General features: G+C 41.9%; 1 protein-coding gene across 10 annotated transcripts in view; it reads right to left on the bottom strand.

Annotated features, from left to right (window-relative positions):
* LOC127567011 (ETS-related transcription factor Elf-2-like) overlaps positions 1–17,628 on the bottom strand; it is a 105,230-nt gene that overhangs the window by 12,494 nt on the left and 75,108 nt on the right. For all 10 annotated transcript variants that reach the window (XM_052009647.1, XM_052009663.1, XM_052009639.1 and 7 more), the window contains 3 exons: positions 8,092–8,265; positions 6,229–6,315; positions 1,857–2,049 (listed from right to left, as the gene is read on the bottom strand). In XM_052009647.1, coding sequence (XP_051865607.1) covers positions 1,857–2,049; positions 6,229–6,315; positions 8,092–8,265 — 454 coding nt within the window. The remainder of the gene's footprint in view (positions 1–1,856; positions 2,050–6,228; positions 6,316–8,091; positions 8,266–17,628) is intronic.

Raw genomic sequence — 17,628 nt, 5'->3', positions numbered from 1 at the left:
ATTCTTTTTGTGAACTTTTCCTCCTCTAAGATGGGTGGTAGAGATAACAGAGTGGTTCAGGAAATGGTCAGTCCAATAGTCATTGATACGGTCATGACACAGATGATGCAGACATCCTTGCTATCTCTCATTTGAACAATTCATTTGGATCAGGGATGATGCCATGAGGTCTTATCAGAGTTATTATAACACAGGAGGCTGCCATTCAGCCCATTCATTCCATTCTGGCTCCAAGCAGAACAATCCCATCAGTCTAATTCCCCTTTGCCTTATTCCCCTGCAACTCATTCTCTGATGTGTGCAAAGTAATTTCCCCTTTTGATTCTCCTGCCACTTGCCTACAACAATAGACAATGTACAGTGATTAGTTACCTACCAACACATCATTGGGATATGGGAGGAAACCAGAGCACCCAGAGGAGACCCACATGCTCTTGTGCTCTTCTCACAGGCGAGACAGGGGGAGCTGGTTGTAACAAGATCTTGCTCCAAGCATTTTGTCTGGGGAATTTCATTGGAATTAGTTTTCCCTATTCCTTCCTTGCCAGAGTATTGCATCTTTTCCAACCCTGGCATTGAATTCACCCAGAAAGATCACTTTGGCTCTTCCTGGGAATGAGGCCAGGGGTTTTTCCAAGGTTGGAGTAGAAGTTCTCCTTGGCCACATCCATAGCTTGCAGGGTTGGGGCGTATTTGATGATGACTGTTGTGTTCAAGTTCCATGTTCGGATAAGCCAGAGGGTCATGAGATATTCACTATTCCCCAAGGGGGAGTTGATGAGATGCCAGGCAAGCTCATTCAAAGCATGGCAAAGCTCAGTGCATGAAGCAGTGTTCCCTTCCAGTTTGCCTTTCCAGATGAAGGTGTCCCCACTACTTTGTTCTTTAAACTGTCCATCTCCTGCCCATTCTGCCTCACTCAAGGCAGTCACCTCAATGTCAAAGCATCTGAATCCCTGGCCTGTGATAGCTAAACAATATTCAGGTCTGTCACTGTTGGGGGCTATCCACAGGGTTGCTAGCTTTCTAGATCCAAACTCAAAGAGTAGAGTACAAATTCTAAAGTGGGATAGATGCTGTACATCAGCTACCACACTAACAGAGCAAGGCCCTGAGCCAATGGCAAAGTGTTCCAAGATGACTGTGTATGCTTCCATCTATGTACGACAGTCAATGACCAGGCTCTGTAACATGCATACTAACACTGGCACATCGGCGGACATACACAAAGGAACATCTCAGGTCATTCACACATGTACCAATGCGCACACATGCACACATAAACTCTGGCACAATGTCCTCGTCCACTTCCTCCCTAATTTCCCCATTTCCCACCCCCGCCCACCACCCTTCCCTAATGTCTTTCACCCCAACCCTAACACTGTCCTCAAATCTCTCCCCACCCCCTAAGACAAACTCCTCACGCCCCTCCCTCCACCTTTACCCACCACCCACCCTCTTGAATCCCTTGGCCAATTACGTGTGCTGAGTGACCCTACCCCGCTTTCCACAGCCCTCAACGCTCCTCCACCCACACCCTGCTTTGCTCTCCAGCCAGAGAATCCACCCCCCACACTACTCCGCTGAGCACTGCTCCCTTAACAGTGTGCCAGGCCAGCAGATGGCAATCACATTCCTGGCAATGTACCAGCTCCGTCTCCTCATTCCTTCTGCATTCACTCATTGGTAAAGCTCATGACATAAACGCCATCTTTAGAATTACCTGAAAGGCAAATCAAAAGACTAAATCATTCTTCACTTTGTCCATTTGTTTCAAAGAAACAGGCAATTCTGATCAAAAAGCTCCAAATACAATAATAAGAGCTCAAGAATTATTAATTTGAGCTGGCCTTTACCTTAGTGCCCTACCCATTGTCTCATAATTCATGTCTGGCTTGTTCTTGTGTTTCCCCCAAAGCTTAGACACTGCCTTAGAGTCAACCAGTTTGAAGATGCCCTTCTCCCGCTGAGTCCACTTGATGTAGCGGGGGCAAGTGTTTTTGTCTTGTAGTAAGTCGAGAAGGAACTCCCAGAGGTATGTAGTGTTCCCTGGCGAAGAAAAACATAAGATGGATGACACAACGTGAGACAAAATGTAGAATTTAGAAAAAGTCTCAAGTTTGAGTCATGATTTTGAACAGTTTTTGAACAGTTCTCAGAAGCAGTACAACACAAAGTACAATTAAAGCAGTGGGGCATATGTTTAATATCCTCTCTTCTTTCTCCAAATACACCTCCACCAAGTTCTCAATATCTACTACACGACAGAGAAAGTACTACTGTACGGCTGTCACTCTACTGCCAACTACAGGCCAAAAGGCATTGGTGCAGCAGTGCTTGACCAAAGATATGCAAGAGGGCAAAAGCTACACAAGGAGAGAAGGAACCACAAACTGAAATGGCATGGCCATCTGTACAGGCTTGCTGGAAATTATCAGGTCATGTGGTACGAGAATGTGTAAATGACTTTCTGCCAAATGTTATTTAAATAGCAATGCCGAAAAAAAAGTTACAGAGTTTGCTAATGACCTTTGTAGAATCAACCACTTGTCTCAGGATGGTGGGAAAAATTATCCTTGTGCAGTGAATTGTTAAAAGCTCCTGCAATACAAATCAAGAAATGATCTGCTTAAGTTTCAACTTCTCTCCCTTTCTCAGAAGCATCCACTCCTTGCTGAGGTAGGGCTGTACAGGCATCTGTCATCCTCAGGTACTTAGTGTGTGCACCTACAAGGTGACTAGCAAGAACTCTGTTGTGGAGGACAGCTGCTAGACCCAACCTGGAGCTGGTGGTGAGTGAACCAGCACCAGAGAAGAAATCACGTCCTCACTAATCTGGTTCTTAACAGATGCATCTGTCCATGACGGGATTGGTAGGAGTAATCACAGCGTTTGTGGACACCAAGTCCTATGTTAACACAAAAGACATCACAGCATTGAGGTGCTATAACTGTACTGAATGGGATAAACATAGCAGCTCAAAACTGGACATTCCAGTGGTTGTGGATCATCATCATCATCATCTGTAACATCACAGCCAAGCATACTCCTCACTCCACTATTACCATCCATGAAAACTATGAGGCATGCCATGTGGAGCTTCGGATGTCATCATGGAAATGTTATAATACAGGACAGGATACATGTCACACAGAGCCAAGAAATCCCACAACCAATAATCAGATCACAGCTCTGCAATCAAGCCACATTTGGTTGTAAATGGTGGGACTCAGTTAAGTAACAAACAAGAGGCAGCTCCAGAAATAACAGCACCTTCAATTCCAGCGAGACTGAGCATTTGTAATTTCCTGCACCATCACAATAGCCAAATTAAATAATTTCATGTGAACAAGAAACACCAGGCACATTGATACAGAAAAGGTCATGGGTTCCAATAATTCACGCCCGCAGTGCTCAAGACCTGTGCTCCAGAACATGCTGCAGTTAACTCTGCAGTTATAACACTTACACTAATAAGCAGTGTGGATTCTGCCAGGACCACTCAGGTCCAGACGTTGTTATAACCACACACACACACACACACACACACACACACACACACACACACACACACACACACACACACACACACACACACACACACACACACACACACACACACACACACACACACACACGAATTGAATTCCAAGATTAGGTGAATGACTGCCTTCGACGTTGAGGCAACATGATCAAATGTGACATCAGGGAGCTCAGAATCAAGGCAAAAACTCTCCACGACTGGAATCATATTTGCACCACAGATGACTGTTGGTGTTGGAAACCCCAGGACATCATTGCAGGAAATCCTTCTGTATCCTAATCCCGAGCACTTTCAATGGCATCAAACATGGAGATGCTGACTGATTGATTTGCAGCTCCTCAGATCATGAAACTGTCTGTGCAGGATATGAATAACCATGAATCTTGGGCAGATAACTGACAAATAACATTCACACCACATATCAGGCAATGACCATCAGTTTAACCATTTACCCTTCACTTGTCATGACATTACCAATCCCGAATTCCCCCACCAGCAATATCTTGGAATTTACCACTGACCAGAAACTCCTCTGAACCCACCACATAACCACCAGAAGTACAAGAACCGGTTAGAAGGTTGAGTATTTTCCAGTGCATACTTCACCTTCTTACTCCCCAAAATCTCACCCACAAGGTACAAGACAGGGACAAAAGAGAACATTCTACACTCATCTGGTGTGCAAATCAGACAATACTCTGGAAGCCTGGCAGCACCTAAAACAGAGCAGCTTGCTTAAATACTCACTCCTTCCACCACTGGCACAGCATGGCTGAAGTATCCACCAAATGCACAACTCCAGCTCGCCACAGCTGCCGAAGGTGGCACTTCACAAACCTCTGGCCTTCTTTACCCAAAAGGACTGGTCAGGAGGTACAGGGATCACTACCAGTTACAGGTTTCCCTCCAAATCCCATTACAACCTCACTTGGAAAAATTCATCATCTCATCTCCCTATTGCTGCTGGTTCAGCGCAGACATCGTGGGCTGTGCTGAACACGATGCCAACTGAACTAATCCTACCTGCCTGCACATAGTTGTATCCCTCTATTCCCTGCCTGTTCACACATCTCCCTAAATGCCTCTTAAATGTTGCTACTGTATCTGCCTCCACCACTTCCCCTGGCAGCGTGTTCCAGCCACCTACCGCTCTCTGTGTAAAACAAAACTTGCCTTGCAGACCTCCTTTAAACTTTCCCCCTCTCACCTTAAACTTATGCCCTTGAGTATTTGACATTTCTGCCCTGGGAAAAAGACTGACTACTTACCCTATCTATATCACTCATAATTTTATAAACTTCTATCAGGTCTCCCCTCAGCCTCTGATGCTTCAAAGAAAACAATCCAAGTTTCTCGACCCGAAACGTTGACTGTCCATTCCTCTCTATAGATGCAGCCTGACCTGCTGAGTTCCTCCAGCATTTTGTGTGTTGGTCCAAGTTTGTCCAATCCCTCCTTATAGCTAATATACTCCAATCCAAGCAACATCCTGGTGGATCTCTTCCACACCCTCTCCAAAGCCTCCACATCCTTCCTGTAGTGTGGTGACCAGAAATGCACACAATACTTCTTAAGTTTTATGCAGCTGCAACGTGACTTCCCAACTTTTACACTCACTGCCCCAACTGAAGAAGACCAGCATGCCCTATGCCTACTTTACCACCCTATCTACTTGTGTTGCCAATTTCAGAGAGCTATGGACTTGCACCCCAAGATCCCTTTGTGCAACAATGCTGCTAAGGAGACCCCTCCCTCATAGCACTGTGGGAGTATTTTAAACTCTCACAATGCTGCAGTTCACAGCCACAGCTCACCACTACATTCTCAAGGGTATTTAGGAATGGGAAATAGTTTCTGACATTGGCAACAACACACAAACACACAACCTCAAAGTAATTCCTTAGCGGGGGGGCAGGCACGGTAGTGTAGCAGTTTGCGTAATGCTATTACAGCACCAGTGACCCAGGTTCAATTCTGACCACCGTCTGTAAGGAGTTTGTACGTTTTCCCCGTGTTTGCGTGGGTTTCCTCTGGGTGCTCCGGTTTCGTCCCATATTCCAAAGACGTACGGGTTAGGAAGTTGTGGGCATGCTATGTTGGCGCTGGAAGTGTGGCGACACTTGCGGGCTGCCCCCAGAACACTCTACGCAAAAGATGCATTTCACTGTGTGTTTCGATGTAGATGTGACTAATAAAGATACCTTATCTTTTATTTTTCAAATCTTTTTATTGAATATCAAATTAATTCAAATTAATATACATAACATTAATAATTATACATACGGTGCAAAGAGATTGGGATAACAATAATAACAGTTAATATTCACACTCACAAGGAGAATATATAATCTGGACCTCCCGCTCTCTTGCTAAGTGAGCGTGACACAAAAAAGAAATTGAAAGTAAATTTGATTATATGAAAAGGAAACCCCCAAATCAAAAAAAAGTATAATAATAAACAAAAGCAAACCAAAAACTTCCAAAAAAAACTGGACTGATATTTCTTCAGTTAAAAAAAAATTATGTCGCTAGCTCCACTCCTCTATATTCAAAGGTTATTGAAAGGGATTCGAGAAAGGTCTGCTTATATCATATGGGAAGGTATCTCATCTTTTCATGCCCTCCCTCTCGTTCCATCAGTTATCTTGTTAATGTGGGAATTTGCCTTTGACAGCTACACTTACCTTTCCCTTCTCTAGCCTTCTTTTTCACAGACAGATCCGATGCACTATTAGGCAACCCAGACTGCTGGCTCTTTGGCTTTCGACCAGCTGTAAGACACATTGGAACGTTCGCTTACTACAGATCTCACCAAGATATAGAAAAGGGCACTCTGACCCTGACTAAGTTAAACGGTTGAAATGCACCAAAGGGAGGGAAGAAGGCTACAGTGTACCCTTATTTTTAAAGCTGCTTATTAGATGATGTTCAACAAAAACAGACCATAGTAAAAGCTTGGTAGTGCAGCACTATGCTAACTGGCACACTCCAGTAACCGGGTGGTAAATGGACAGTGCCAAGGGATGCAGTGGTCAGGCTGATGGAAGGAATGTGCCGAGGGGAAGGCTGAGACAACAGAGGGAGGGTCTCAAGGGGGCAGAAGGGCCAAAATTGGGATAACAGGCATATTTGCTTAACCAGCACTTATCAAGCCTGATACATGCTAGATAAACAAGCTTTTATTGTATATCAATGTGAATATGGCAATTCTTATTTACCCAAAATTAATGCTGGCTTCAGAATTTTGTACAGAGTCGCAAATAGTTAAAATCAATCAAAGTTTAAGACGATAAACTTCTCTCTAAAATGAAATAAACTAATGTCAGACCCTCTTAACTTCGGGCATCTTATTTCCACTCCTCCCAATGTTTTATTTGTTCAAAAACAAAAAAAAATCTCTTCAAAGGGTACAATGAAGGAATGCAAGTAGTCCTCCATCACCTCACCCAACAGGCTGATCCTCATGCATAAATATGTTGGCAAGCTATTCAACATGGAGGGCATTACAGCAGAGTAATCTGTATCAAATAGTGTCTACATAGAACATAGAACACTACAGAACAGTACGGGCCCTTTGACCCACAATGTTATGCCGACCTTTTATCCTGCTCTAAGATCTATCTAATCATTCCCTCCTACATAGCCCCCTATTTTTCTATTATTCATGTGTCTATCTAGGGGTCTCTTAAATGTCCCTAATGTGTCTGCCTCCACAACCTACGAGAATACACCTTTTATCAGAGACACTCAACAGTTGTATTTCTCTCCCCACCCTCAGTGTTACCCTCCCAAAGGCCAACAGGTAGATCCCAGCTCCTAGGCTGGATGAAGCTAGCACAGATTAGAGAGTAAACCAGAGATCCTCTGATTTATTCAGCTCAGTACTAGCCTTTACAGTGAATTGGAGAATGCGGTCAGGAGCTTGAGAATAATGGATGGATGGGCAGTCTATATTAATTTAAGCCACATGACAGTCAATCACATCACACTGAAACTCTAACCACCAATGGAACTGTATTAAGCATCACTGTGGTTGACAATGATTTGGTGATTAACAGCCCTTCATAGCAATAAGATTTAAAAGCTAAATATACACTTATAACGATGCATTTATTGAATTTCTGCATCCAGAGTGAAAAAAGTGTCAGGCATCAAAACGCTTTCATTTTTTGCAAACAATCCCAGAAATTAGCTCATAACGCTGCTCTCTCAAGACTGACACTTCATTCTCTGCATTGGGTGAAATTACCAATTGAGGGTCAAATGACAGGGACAGTTTAATATCATGGTGTGCATCAAGTATTGAACCTGGTTGAGGAAATACAAAGTCCTTTCCGTTTTGTACCTTCCAATAAAGGCGGCAGCCTTTCATCCTGTTAAATGTCACTGAATCATCACCCAAATACAAAAGGTGAAACAACAGCATGCAAACCTGCATCCCAGCTTAAAATTCTTGAAGGGGAAATTTAACAAGAAACAGGGCACAATGTTCCCTCATTCTAAAAATGCCATTTCCCTTACATGCAGAAAGGAAATATATTTTGTACCTTTCTTTTTTTTGGTTGGCTCAGGGGTTTCAAGTATTGGCACAGCAGGGGAGGTGTCCATGGGCTCTGGCTCCTCCGTTGACACTTCCACTACTGTCTCGGTAATCACATCAGGTCTCATGGCAGCATGGACAAATTCTGGGGTCGATACACAGGGCGGTACAAATACCTGGACTATTTAAAATGGAAAGAAATAAATAATTAAACTTTGCAAAATAATCACTTCGCCATTTACTTCCTCCTCATACTCTTGAAATAAAAGCTCATTTCATGCTTAGTAGAAAGGGGCTTCCATTTTGCATTCAATTTAACAGAGTTACATCTTCCACAATTGTCATTTTAACTGGTTAATGATCAAATGATCATTATCCAATGATCTGCCCCAAAATTGTGACACTTTAGGAAAAGGCTCTGCTCATGCGCCTTCCCCACTTCAAATACAAGCTGCTTCAGGTGGATGAAGAGAGTGAACAGAATCGCAGAATTTTATCCCACCCAAGTCTTTACATGAAAAGTAGAATCGAGCAAAAATGTGGCAAAAATCATGCAACCAAATCCTGAAAGAGTAGGAATAGCAACGAAGAACATAAATCTAAATCAAGTCAATTAAGCAAATTAGAAGGAAATTTGCAATGTTGTTGATCAAGCAGAGATGTATAATTTTGTAGACTTTGTGTAGATCACTGGGCAAGGACTCTCAAAAATCTAGGAGACTGGATACGCTGAATGTGTAATGTCTGACAGCCCTTTACGTTCAACGAGAATTACTGTCTGCCATTTTATGTAGTGTGATTTGGACATATAACTATAAAAGGTTCACATTGGCTGGTATAAAAAAAAAGAAATGCTGGAAACATTCAACAGATCAGGCAGCATCTGCGCAGAGGGAAACAGATAAAAAAGATCACTGATCTGAAACTCTCTCCACAGGCCTGTTGACTATTTCCAGCATTCTTAATTTTACCTGACATTTTCGGCATCTACCTTTTGATCACATTTGATGGTGTTCAGCTTTACAAAGACCTACTAAGTATCTGCAAGAGAATATATGAACTAAGGAAAATAATCATCAGAGAAACGGTAAGTAGAAGTTGAGAAAAGAGAAATTTGTATTTTTATGGTACTCAGGAAAGGCCAAACCACAAGGTGCACAAAAATTTAAAATCCTGTGGCTGCAGTATATAAATGAACACATATAAAGAAGGGTTCCAGAGATCGATAAGAGGGATGACCAGTTAATCTTTTATGTTACTCGTTATGGGATGAATGTTGAGGACACCGCTACACTACTGGGCAAGCGCGGTAGTGTAGCAGTTAGCGTAACGCTATTATAGTGCCAGCGACCCGGGTTCAATTCCCGCCGCTGTCTGTAAGGAGTCTGTACGTTCTCCTTGTGTCTGTGTGGGTTTCCTCCAGGTGCTCTGGTTTCCTCCCACATTCCAAAGACGTACAGGTTAGGAAGTTGTGGGCATGCTATGTTGGCGCTGGAAGCATGGCAACACTTGGGAGCTGCCCCCAGAACACCTACGCAAAAAGATGCATTTCACTGTGTGTTTCCATGTACATGTGACTAATAAAGATATCTTAAGAATTCTGCCCTTAAGCAAAAAGTGTTGAGAAACTTTAACAACTGGCTGAACAGGAACTGTGGCTTTGACTCAATGGGCCACATCTAACATGCATAGACCCTCTGTCCAAAATCAAACCAAGCCTGCACTAGCCTGGTCCAGATGTGGAAGGCCTTTCCAGATGTTGTCTGCGCATTGTATCAGCCCAAGAGCAGAGCTTATGATAACATTCAACTCCAAAGTACTACCAGCTGAGACAGATGCAAAACCAATTTTAAAACGGTAGAATGAACCTTAACACCTCTGCAAAAAATCTTCTACCGGCTCATAAAGTAAGCCTCAAAAATGGTCAAGGTTTTCCTACTTGCAGGTTTGTATTTCTTGCATAGCTTTTTCCAGTTTAAATTTCATGGACCTGAAATTTTGGAAAGGGTTGTGGTCATCACTGCTGCCTAGATGATAACACTTGCACATTAATAGAACACTAATTTAAAAGTTTGCACAACCTCTCATGTCTAATTGCTGTGTAGCATCAGAACAGCCCATGCACATAAAAAGTTGAACTCTTCTACTGTAGCTGATTGACTTGAAAGCAATAATTTTCACCGATATCTTATATGCAATTAAACCTACAACATGAGAAACAATTTAATCTCTGATTCTGAAGGGTTCATTGCCTGCCAAACAAAGAGAACATTGAAAATACTCGACTGGACAATTTGTGAAATTACTTTCGCAGAAATCTCAAGGAAAACCAACAAATCTGGATCAAAAGATTAACGAGGAGCCTTTAAATTTTGACCATCAAAACTAAGCAAGTTCATAATAATAGATAATTTCACCCGTTATGACAGATTTGATAACAATGAAATAATAAGTTATTGATCTTACTGACAAAGATTAATTGTGTTTCTTTTAACTACATAGGAGGCAATGAAAAAGAATGCTCCAAACCAACTACTCTTCCCTCTTACCTTTTCTCACATCCCTCCTCATCTCTCTCTTGCCTAGCGAGAAACAGGATAGAGCTTCTTACACCTGCTGCAGTTCCTGTAACACGAACTAGATGTAATAACCTATTTGGATTCACTGTGTGATGCTGTTTATGTACAACACTCAGAGTGGAAATTAGTGTACTCGATGAATTTGAGCACATCCCTCAAGAGTAAAATTTCAATCATAAATTATCCACCACTTAAAAAAGCGATCAACACAGAGCACCAAAATTAGTTGTTATTTATTTGACACCAATTAACTTCTTCTACGACTGACAATTAAAGTTTCAAGAGGGTTCAGAAGGTTGTTGGTTGAGTTCACTGTGTAGACCAGCCACCACAATAATTCTAAGGCCACCACAAAATAACAGGGATTTGCACCTTTGTTTGAAACATTAAGCAAAGCTCTCCTGATTCAGGTAGCTTAAAAGATCCTGAGAAGTGATTCAAAATGGAACAGAGAGCTCAGCCAGCACACTTTTTTCAGCCTACACTTGCATAAACAATTAACTGGTCATTTAGCTCAATGATGTTGGTGGGAATTTCCTCGGGCAAAAAGTTAAGATTACTCTCAGTCATCCAACACTGAACACCCATTGGATGCGAAGTGACTTGGCACAGTGAGGGATAAAAAGCTATACAAGTGTTACTTCTTACTTTCCAAAGAGGTTTCAATCTTCAAAAGAGTTGCAAACAGAAATATCGTAATACTCAAAAGTAGCTCTGCTCTCAAATAAAGAACACTGCACCATGAACAGTATCAATTGACAGTTAAAAGTAAAAAGTAACCATTGTCAAGATTAAACAAGAAGCCATCCTCCAATGCCTCTCTCCATCCACCAGTTAAGCCCTACAGTCTGAGCCTGGTTCCACTTCTAACCATGCAAGTGTGGCCAAAGCAACTCCAACAATGGCTTCTCATTTCTCATCTCCAGGGAACCTTAAAATTGCCTTTATCATCGAAAAAATCCCCTCTAATTAAGTCTCACTCCAAAGGCTGAACCACGACTGATAAGTCAAGGCCCTCACTGCCTTGAAGGAAGAAGGAGAAAGGGGTGGGGGCGGCGGCAATGGTGGCGAGTGAGACAAGAGAAAGGTGACGAGGCTGTTACAAGAAGACAGACATCTTAGCCATCAACAATATCATAGGAAGAAGCTTCCAGCATTCCACGGATGATAGAGGATCCACAACTTTTAACAAATTTATCCTCTAACACAAGAATCTCTCAGGAGATCCAATAACTTATCAGAAGGTCTCCCCTGTGTAGTGGTTAGCATAACACTATTACAGCGCCAGCGACCCGGGCTCAATTCCGGCCACTGTCTGTAAGGAGTTTATACGTTCTACCCGTGTCTGTGTGGGTTTCCTCCAGGTGCTCCGGTGTCCTCCCACATTCGAAAGACGTATGGGTTAGGAAGTTGTGGGCATGCTATGTTGGTGCTGGAAGTGTGGCGACACTTGTGGGCTGCCCCCAGAACACTCTACGCAAAAGATGCATTTCACTGTGTGTTTCGATGTACATGTGACTAATAAAGATACCTTGTCTTTATGATTCACTATTCACTGACTGTTGCTCGATAGAGTAGCCCCATCAATATTCCAACCTCAAGAAGAACAGTATGGTGACACACTGGCACAACAGATAGAGCTGCTGCCTCACAGCTCCAGCGACCTAGGTTCAGTCCTGATTACCGGTGATGTCTCTGTGGAGTTTGCGTGTTCTCCCTGTGTTCAAGTGGGTTTCTCCTGGGTTCTCCAGTTCCTTCCCACCTCCCAAAGTTGTGCAGGTTGGTAGGTTAATTGACCACTGCAAAGTGCCCTGAGTGGAGATGGGTGGTGCAATTGATGGGAATGTGGAGAGATTAAGTTACAGGGAAAATTGATGAGGTAATGGGATTGCTCTATGAGCTAGCATAGATTTATTGGGCTAAAAGCAACAATGAAGATTCATGGCAATCTAAATGAAGTGCAAGTAAACACATCCTACCAAGTAATGCATAAGGCACAAATCAAGTTATGGTTAAATTGGCTTTTCTTCATTAATTCCACAACATAATTGACACAAATCACAGGGATTCTAATTCTTAGTTTAAAATTTTGATAATAAGCTTTCAGGTACAATGAGAAACACCAAACGTTTCAAGGTTTTAGTTTCAAATCGTGTATCAATGCCTGAAGTGTGGTGTGTGATTATCAACATTTCATAGTTTATTGGAAGCTTTCTAACTTAATGCAGATCTAATCTTACATTTCTCTATTACTAATCCATTACAGTTTGAATAGTACCACTAGACAGTGGCAAAGTGAATCACTTCTGTAAACATTTATATGCAGAAGTGTTTGCTCTTGGTGACATTAAATGCATTTTTCCAACAATCCTCCACAGTAAGATAAACTTACAAAACCAAACACCTACTTAACAATACAAAGAATTCAGATGACCTATATACAGAACTTTAAATCGTGACAAGTTTAAACAGAAAACGTGTGTTCAGCTTCTACAGTACATTGGTAAAACACAGTATGTAAAAAGTAATTAGAACTGTGGTAGGGAAAGGTTCCTCATGAGGCACTGGCTCACTGAACACAAGGCTGATGTGAGATTGGATACAGGCCTAAATTTTGAAAACATTATAATCAAAAATGATCAGCAGTGATGCCATGATTGTCCATCACCTTGTAAAAGAATGACTAATCCTCAAGAACATGGAAGTAATTTAAGCACAGAGTCTTGACATATTTTCCCAACTATTCATTTTAATAGTGAGAAAACTCTAGATAGTGCGCACCTAGATTTCTGATTTGCCTCATCAGCAAAGTTTAAAAAAAACATTGTGTATGCAGACAATTAAACGTTTGTGGCTGCTGGCATGAATCAGTTCAGAAACAAAGTCCCATCTCCACAACTATTAAAATGGTGTGTCATTACAGACACCTTGCCATCAAGGTGGTCATTCTGAAGAGCAGACATTTAGCCAGGATCATCTATAACACCGTAAACCAATTAGATAGCATTTATAATTGTTCAACTTAACATTTTCAAGGGATACTATATTCAAAAAATCCAGAACTACCTTGTGAACTTTAATCTGAAATAATTAGGCTACATTGGAGAAATCACTACCATGGTATTAAAATGCAGGTGCTTTGCTGAAACTTTTGAATGGAAACACTTTTTAAAGATGTATTCTGTATAAATAATTCCAATCAATGTGTAACAAAGATAACTGGAGAAACAGCAGTGAAGCACAGTTTAAAAACCACACTTGGTTAACTTAGAAGCACTTACTGTGATTTAGGAGTAATTTCTAATGGTTCAAAACTTGCAGGAAAATAATACATTAATAGGACTTGCCATTAATAGTTTGGAAACAACCCAGCAATTTGCATTGCAGGAGGTAACACACCAGAAATTGTTGGATTATTTACACTGTTTTGCCAAAAGTCTTGGTGAAGCCCAAAAATTGCAACCTCAAAGCGTAACGCTATTACAGCACCAGCGACCCGGGTTCAATTCCACCGCTGTCTGTAAGGAGTTTGTACATTCTCCCTGTGTCTGTGTGGGTTTCCTCCGGGTGCTCCGGTTTCCTCCCACGTTCCAAAAACGTATGGGTTAGGAAGTTGTGGGCATACTATGTCGGTGCTGGAAGAGTGACGACACTTGTAGGCTGCCCCCATTGTTAAACGCAAAAACAGCATTTCACTGTGTGTTTTGATGTACATGTGGCTAATAAATATTAATATTTAAAAAATTAATTGCAAGTCATATTTGCAGCACTAATGAATATTAATGTCAGTGTAGCCATTAAAGCTTAGCAATTTACATCCTCAAGATGCTGTCAAGAAACAATTTATGGCTCTGACATGACACTCAACCTTAAAGAGGCCCAAACAAGGGAAATGGAACAGTGGAATATCATATGGGAATATAATGAGGATTTTTAAACATTTATTTCACCTTCCCAGAATTTTTATCCCTGCATTTTCTCTGAAATGTCAGAGTCTGAGGGGGCGACCTGATAGAAGTATATAAAATTATATGAGAGGCATGGATAGGGTAGATAATCAGTCTTTATCCCAGGGTGCAAATGTCAAATACTAGAGGGCAGAGGTTTAAGGTGAGAGGGCGAAGCTTTAAAAGAGATTTACACAGAGAGCTGTAGGTGCCTGGAACATGCTGCCAGGGGAAGTGGTGGAAGCAGATACAATCGCAATGTTTAAGAGGCATTTAGACAGGCACATGAACAGGCAGGGATGGAGGGATATAAACCATGGGCAGGAAGATGTGCAGTTTAAATTGGCATCATGGTCAGCACAGACATTGTGGACTGAAGGGCCTGTTCCTGTGTTGTACTGTTCTGTGTTCTTTGACATCCAGTGTCACAGGTAGTCATTTTCAGAATGCAAAACTGTTTTAACATTCAAATGTAAATAAGAAGGATTTATTTCAGAAAATAATTTCAGGATTCAGCACAGGAATGGCTTGAGACACAATGTGGTTAGAAAAGATGATCTGGGAAGCCATAGCTCCAAACAAAATGTAGATCTGCTATATTTACCAGAGACAAGTCTTTTAGCTGTTATATATTGCAATGGAAATTTTTAGGCATCACACATTCAGTTTTGAGATGCTAACATTTGATCATCAACCACCAGATGGCCCCAACATGAGGATTTCCCATCGTAAAAAGAGCAGCTAGAAGTTGGCATGCTTCCAACCCTGCCAGCAACCCCACAGCATTTAAACAGCTTATGGTCCTGCTAAGTCTCAGGAAGCAGCCTGCATTCCAAACACCCTCAACAAATCGAGGTTGGTTAAACGTTTATATACATAACATTTTCACTTTTTACAAATGCGCCCGACCTCCACTTCCCAGACTCCATTCCCACTTCCACATATTCGGGACCTAGACCCTGATTGTCCTATCAATCCTACCAGTTTTGACAGCATTTCTCAAAATTAAGCAATATCTAAATTGCTGGAAACCAGTCGAAAACACTAATGTATGCTGGAAAAAAAATACTCCACATATAACAACTTTCACTTACTGAAGCAAAAGTGGTTTAAGTCATTGAAGTATATTGATCACATCTATTAATGTCCTTACTTACTGTGAAAGACAACATGGAAACAGGCCCTTCAGCCTGACGCGTCCATGCCAACCAAGATGTCTATCTATGCTACACGGTAGTCTAGCGGTTAGCACAACGCTTTACAGCACCAGCGACACGGGTTCAAATCCGGCCACTGTCTGTAAGGAGTTGGTACATTCTCCCTGTGTCTGTGTGGGTTTCCTCTGGGTGCTCCAGTTTCCTCCCACATTCCAAAGACGTACAGGTTAGGAAGTTGTGGGCATGCTATGTTGGCGCCGGAAACGTGGCGACACTTGTGAGCTGCCCCCAGAACACTCTACACAAAAGATGTATTTCACTGTGTGTTTCGATGTACATGTGACTAATAAAGATATCTTATCTTATCCAACACCGTGGGTGTAGCTTCGGCAGACTGCACCAATTTGCCAAGGGCAATTTGCAAATTAGTGTACAATTCTAGCTCTGTCAGCTACCCACCTCATCCTGGAATGAATAGAAGCAAAAGTGCAGTCAATCACAAAACTGAAGACAAACGGAGTTAAAAGTAGGAAGAGGTAACATGTGTCCCAAAGGCAGGTGATGGGACAACTGCTGCTTCCCACTGTAAACAATCTGACTTGAGAGTGGAAATAAACTATCAAAGTTTACATGTGGCATCAAACTTGGAGAAGGGGCAAGTAAACACAAAAGAAATTTTCCATGTGAACAAGTGCAAGGTGGTTCGTTTTTGGTGAGGAGGAAAATAAGATTAAAGAGGTAGAAAATCACAATTACAAGTTCCAATGCCGGTTATTTGGGCCATAAGCTTCACAAAATATGTGTTCATTTCTAGAAGCAAAAAGCAGAAGTTACATTAAACTAATATAGAACTTTGGTTAGGCCACATTTACCCAAGTACTGTGCAGATTACTTGTCCCCTTACTTCAAGAGAAAGCAGAGACGCAGGAGAAGGTGTAAAAGATTTACAAGATCAGAACGGAGAGGTTTGCATCACAAGAACTGGACAGTCTGGGACTCTCTTCCCTTGCAAAAGCAAGGCTGAGGGGTACCGAATAGAGGCATCTTGAAAACATGACAGGGTCTGAGAGGGTAACAATACAGAAAACAAGCGAAGCACTGAGGAGCTGGGGTACGTTCGATACTGGGGTCGTAAATACAGGACGGTCACTAATAAATCCAATAAGGAATTCAAGAGAAACTTCACAACTCAGAATGCGGCTGGAACATGAAACTTGCTGCTACATGTAGTATTTGAGGCAATTAGTGTTAATCTTTTTAAGAGGAAGAGCACTTGGAGTGAAAGGAATAGGATGTACTGATAGGATGCTACTAAATAGGATGGGAAGGGACACGTGTGGAGCATAAACATTAGCAAAGCTGCTTCTAAACTCCAATTACCACGTACAAATTCAGCTCACAGCAGTACGGGGGGGGGGGGGGGGGGGGGGGGGGGGTGGGGGGGGGGGAGGCAGAATGGTGAACAAATTCAGGTCAAAGACCAGAGATCTTCAAATGTAACTACTTATAAAATTAAAAGGCACAAAGCAATTCAATAGATAAATTTATTGTTGTGAAACAGTTACATTTTTGACTTTTCTCAAATGCTTTAGACAGTGAAAATAATTGACAAAAAAAGGTAAAAGTTACTTATGTTCTCAAAATCCTTTGGCCAGGCTGCAACAAACCACAGGTACTAAATTAAATTGGTGCATCTACCACGACTGCTGCCAAAGAACCTTCTGTGAAGCGACTGATTTAGGTGATTTTCAGTATTGCCTGTGAACACTACTTCCATGTTAACTGTGAGAAGTACACCTGTCTCCCAAGAGGAATTTGGACACAAGAAAATATCTCCAGCGGGCTAACATATGCAGTCAGC

This window comes from Pristis pectinata, chromosome 2 (assembly GCF_009764475.1).
Source record: "Pristis pectinata isolate sPriPec2 chromosome 2, sPriPec2.1.pri, whole genome shotgun sequence".
Lineage (NCBI taxonomy): Eukaryota > Metazoa > Chordata > Chondrichthyes > Rhinopristiformes > Pristidae > Pristis > Pristis pectinata.
The sequence above is the reverse complement of the archived record's forward strand: the minus strand, read 5'-3'. Positions and strand labels throughout refer to the sequence as shown.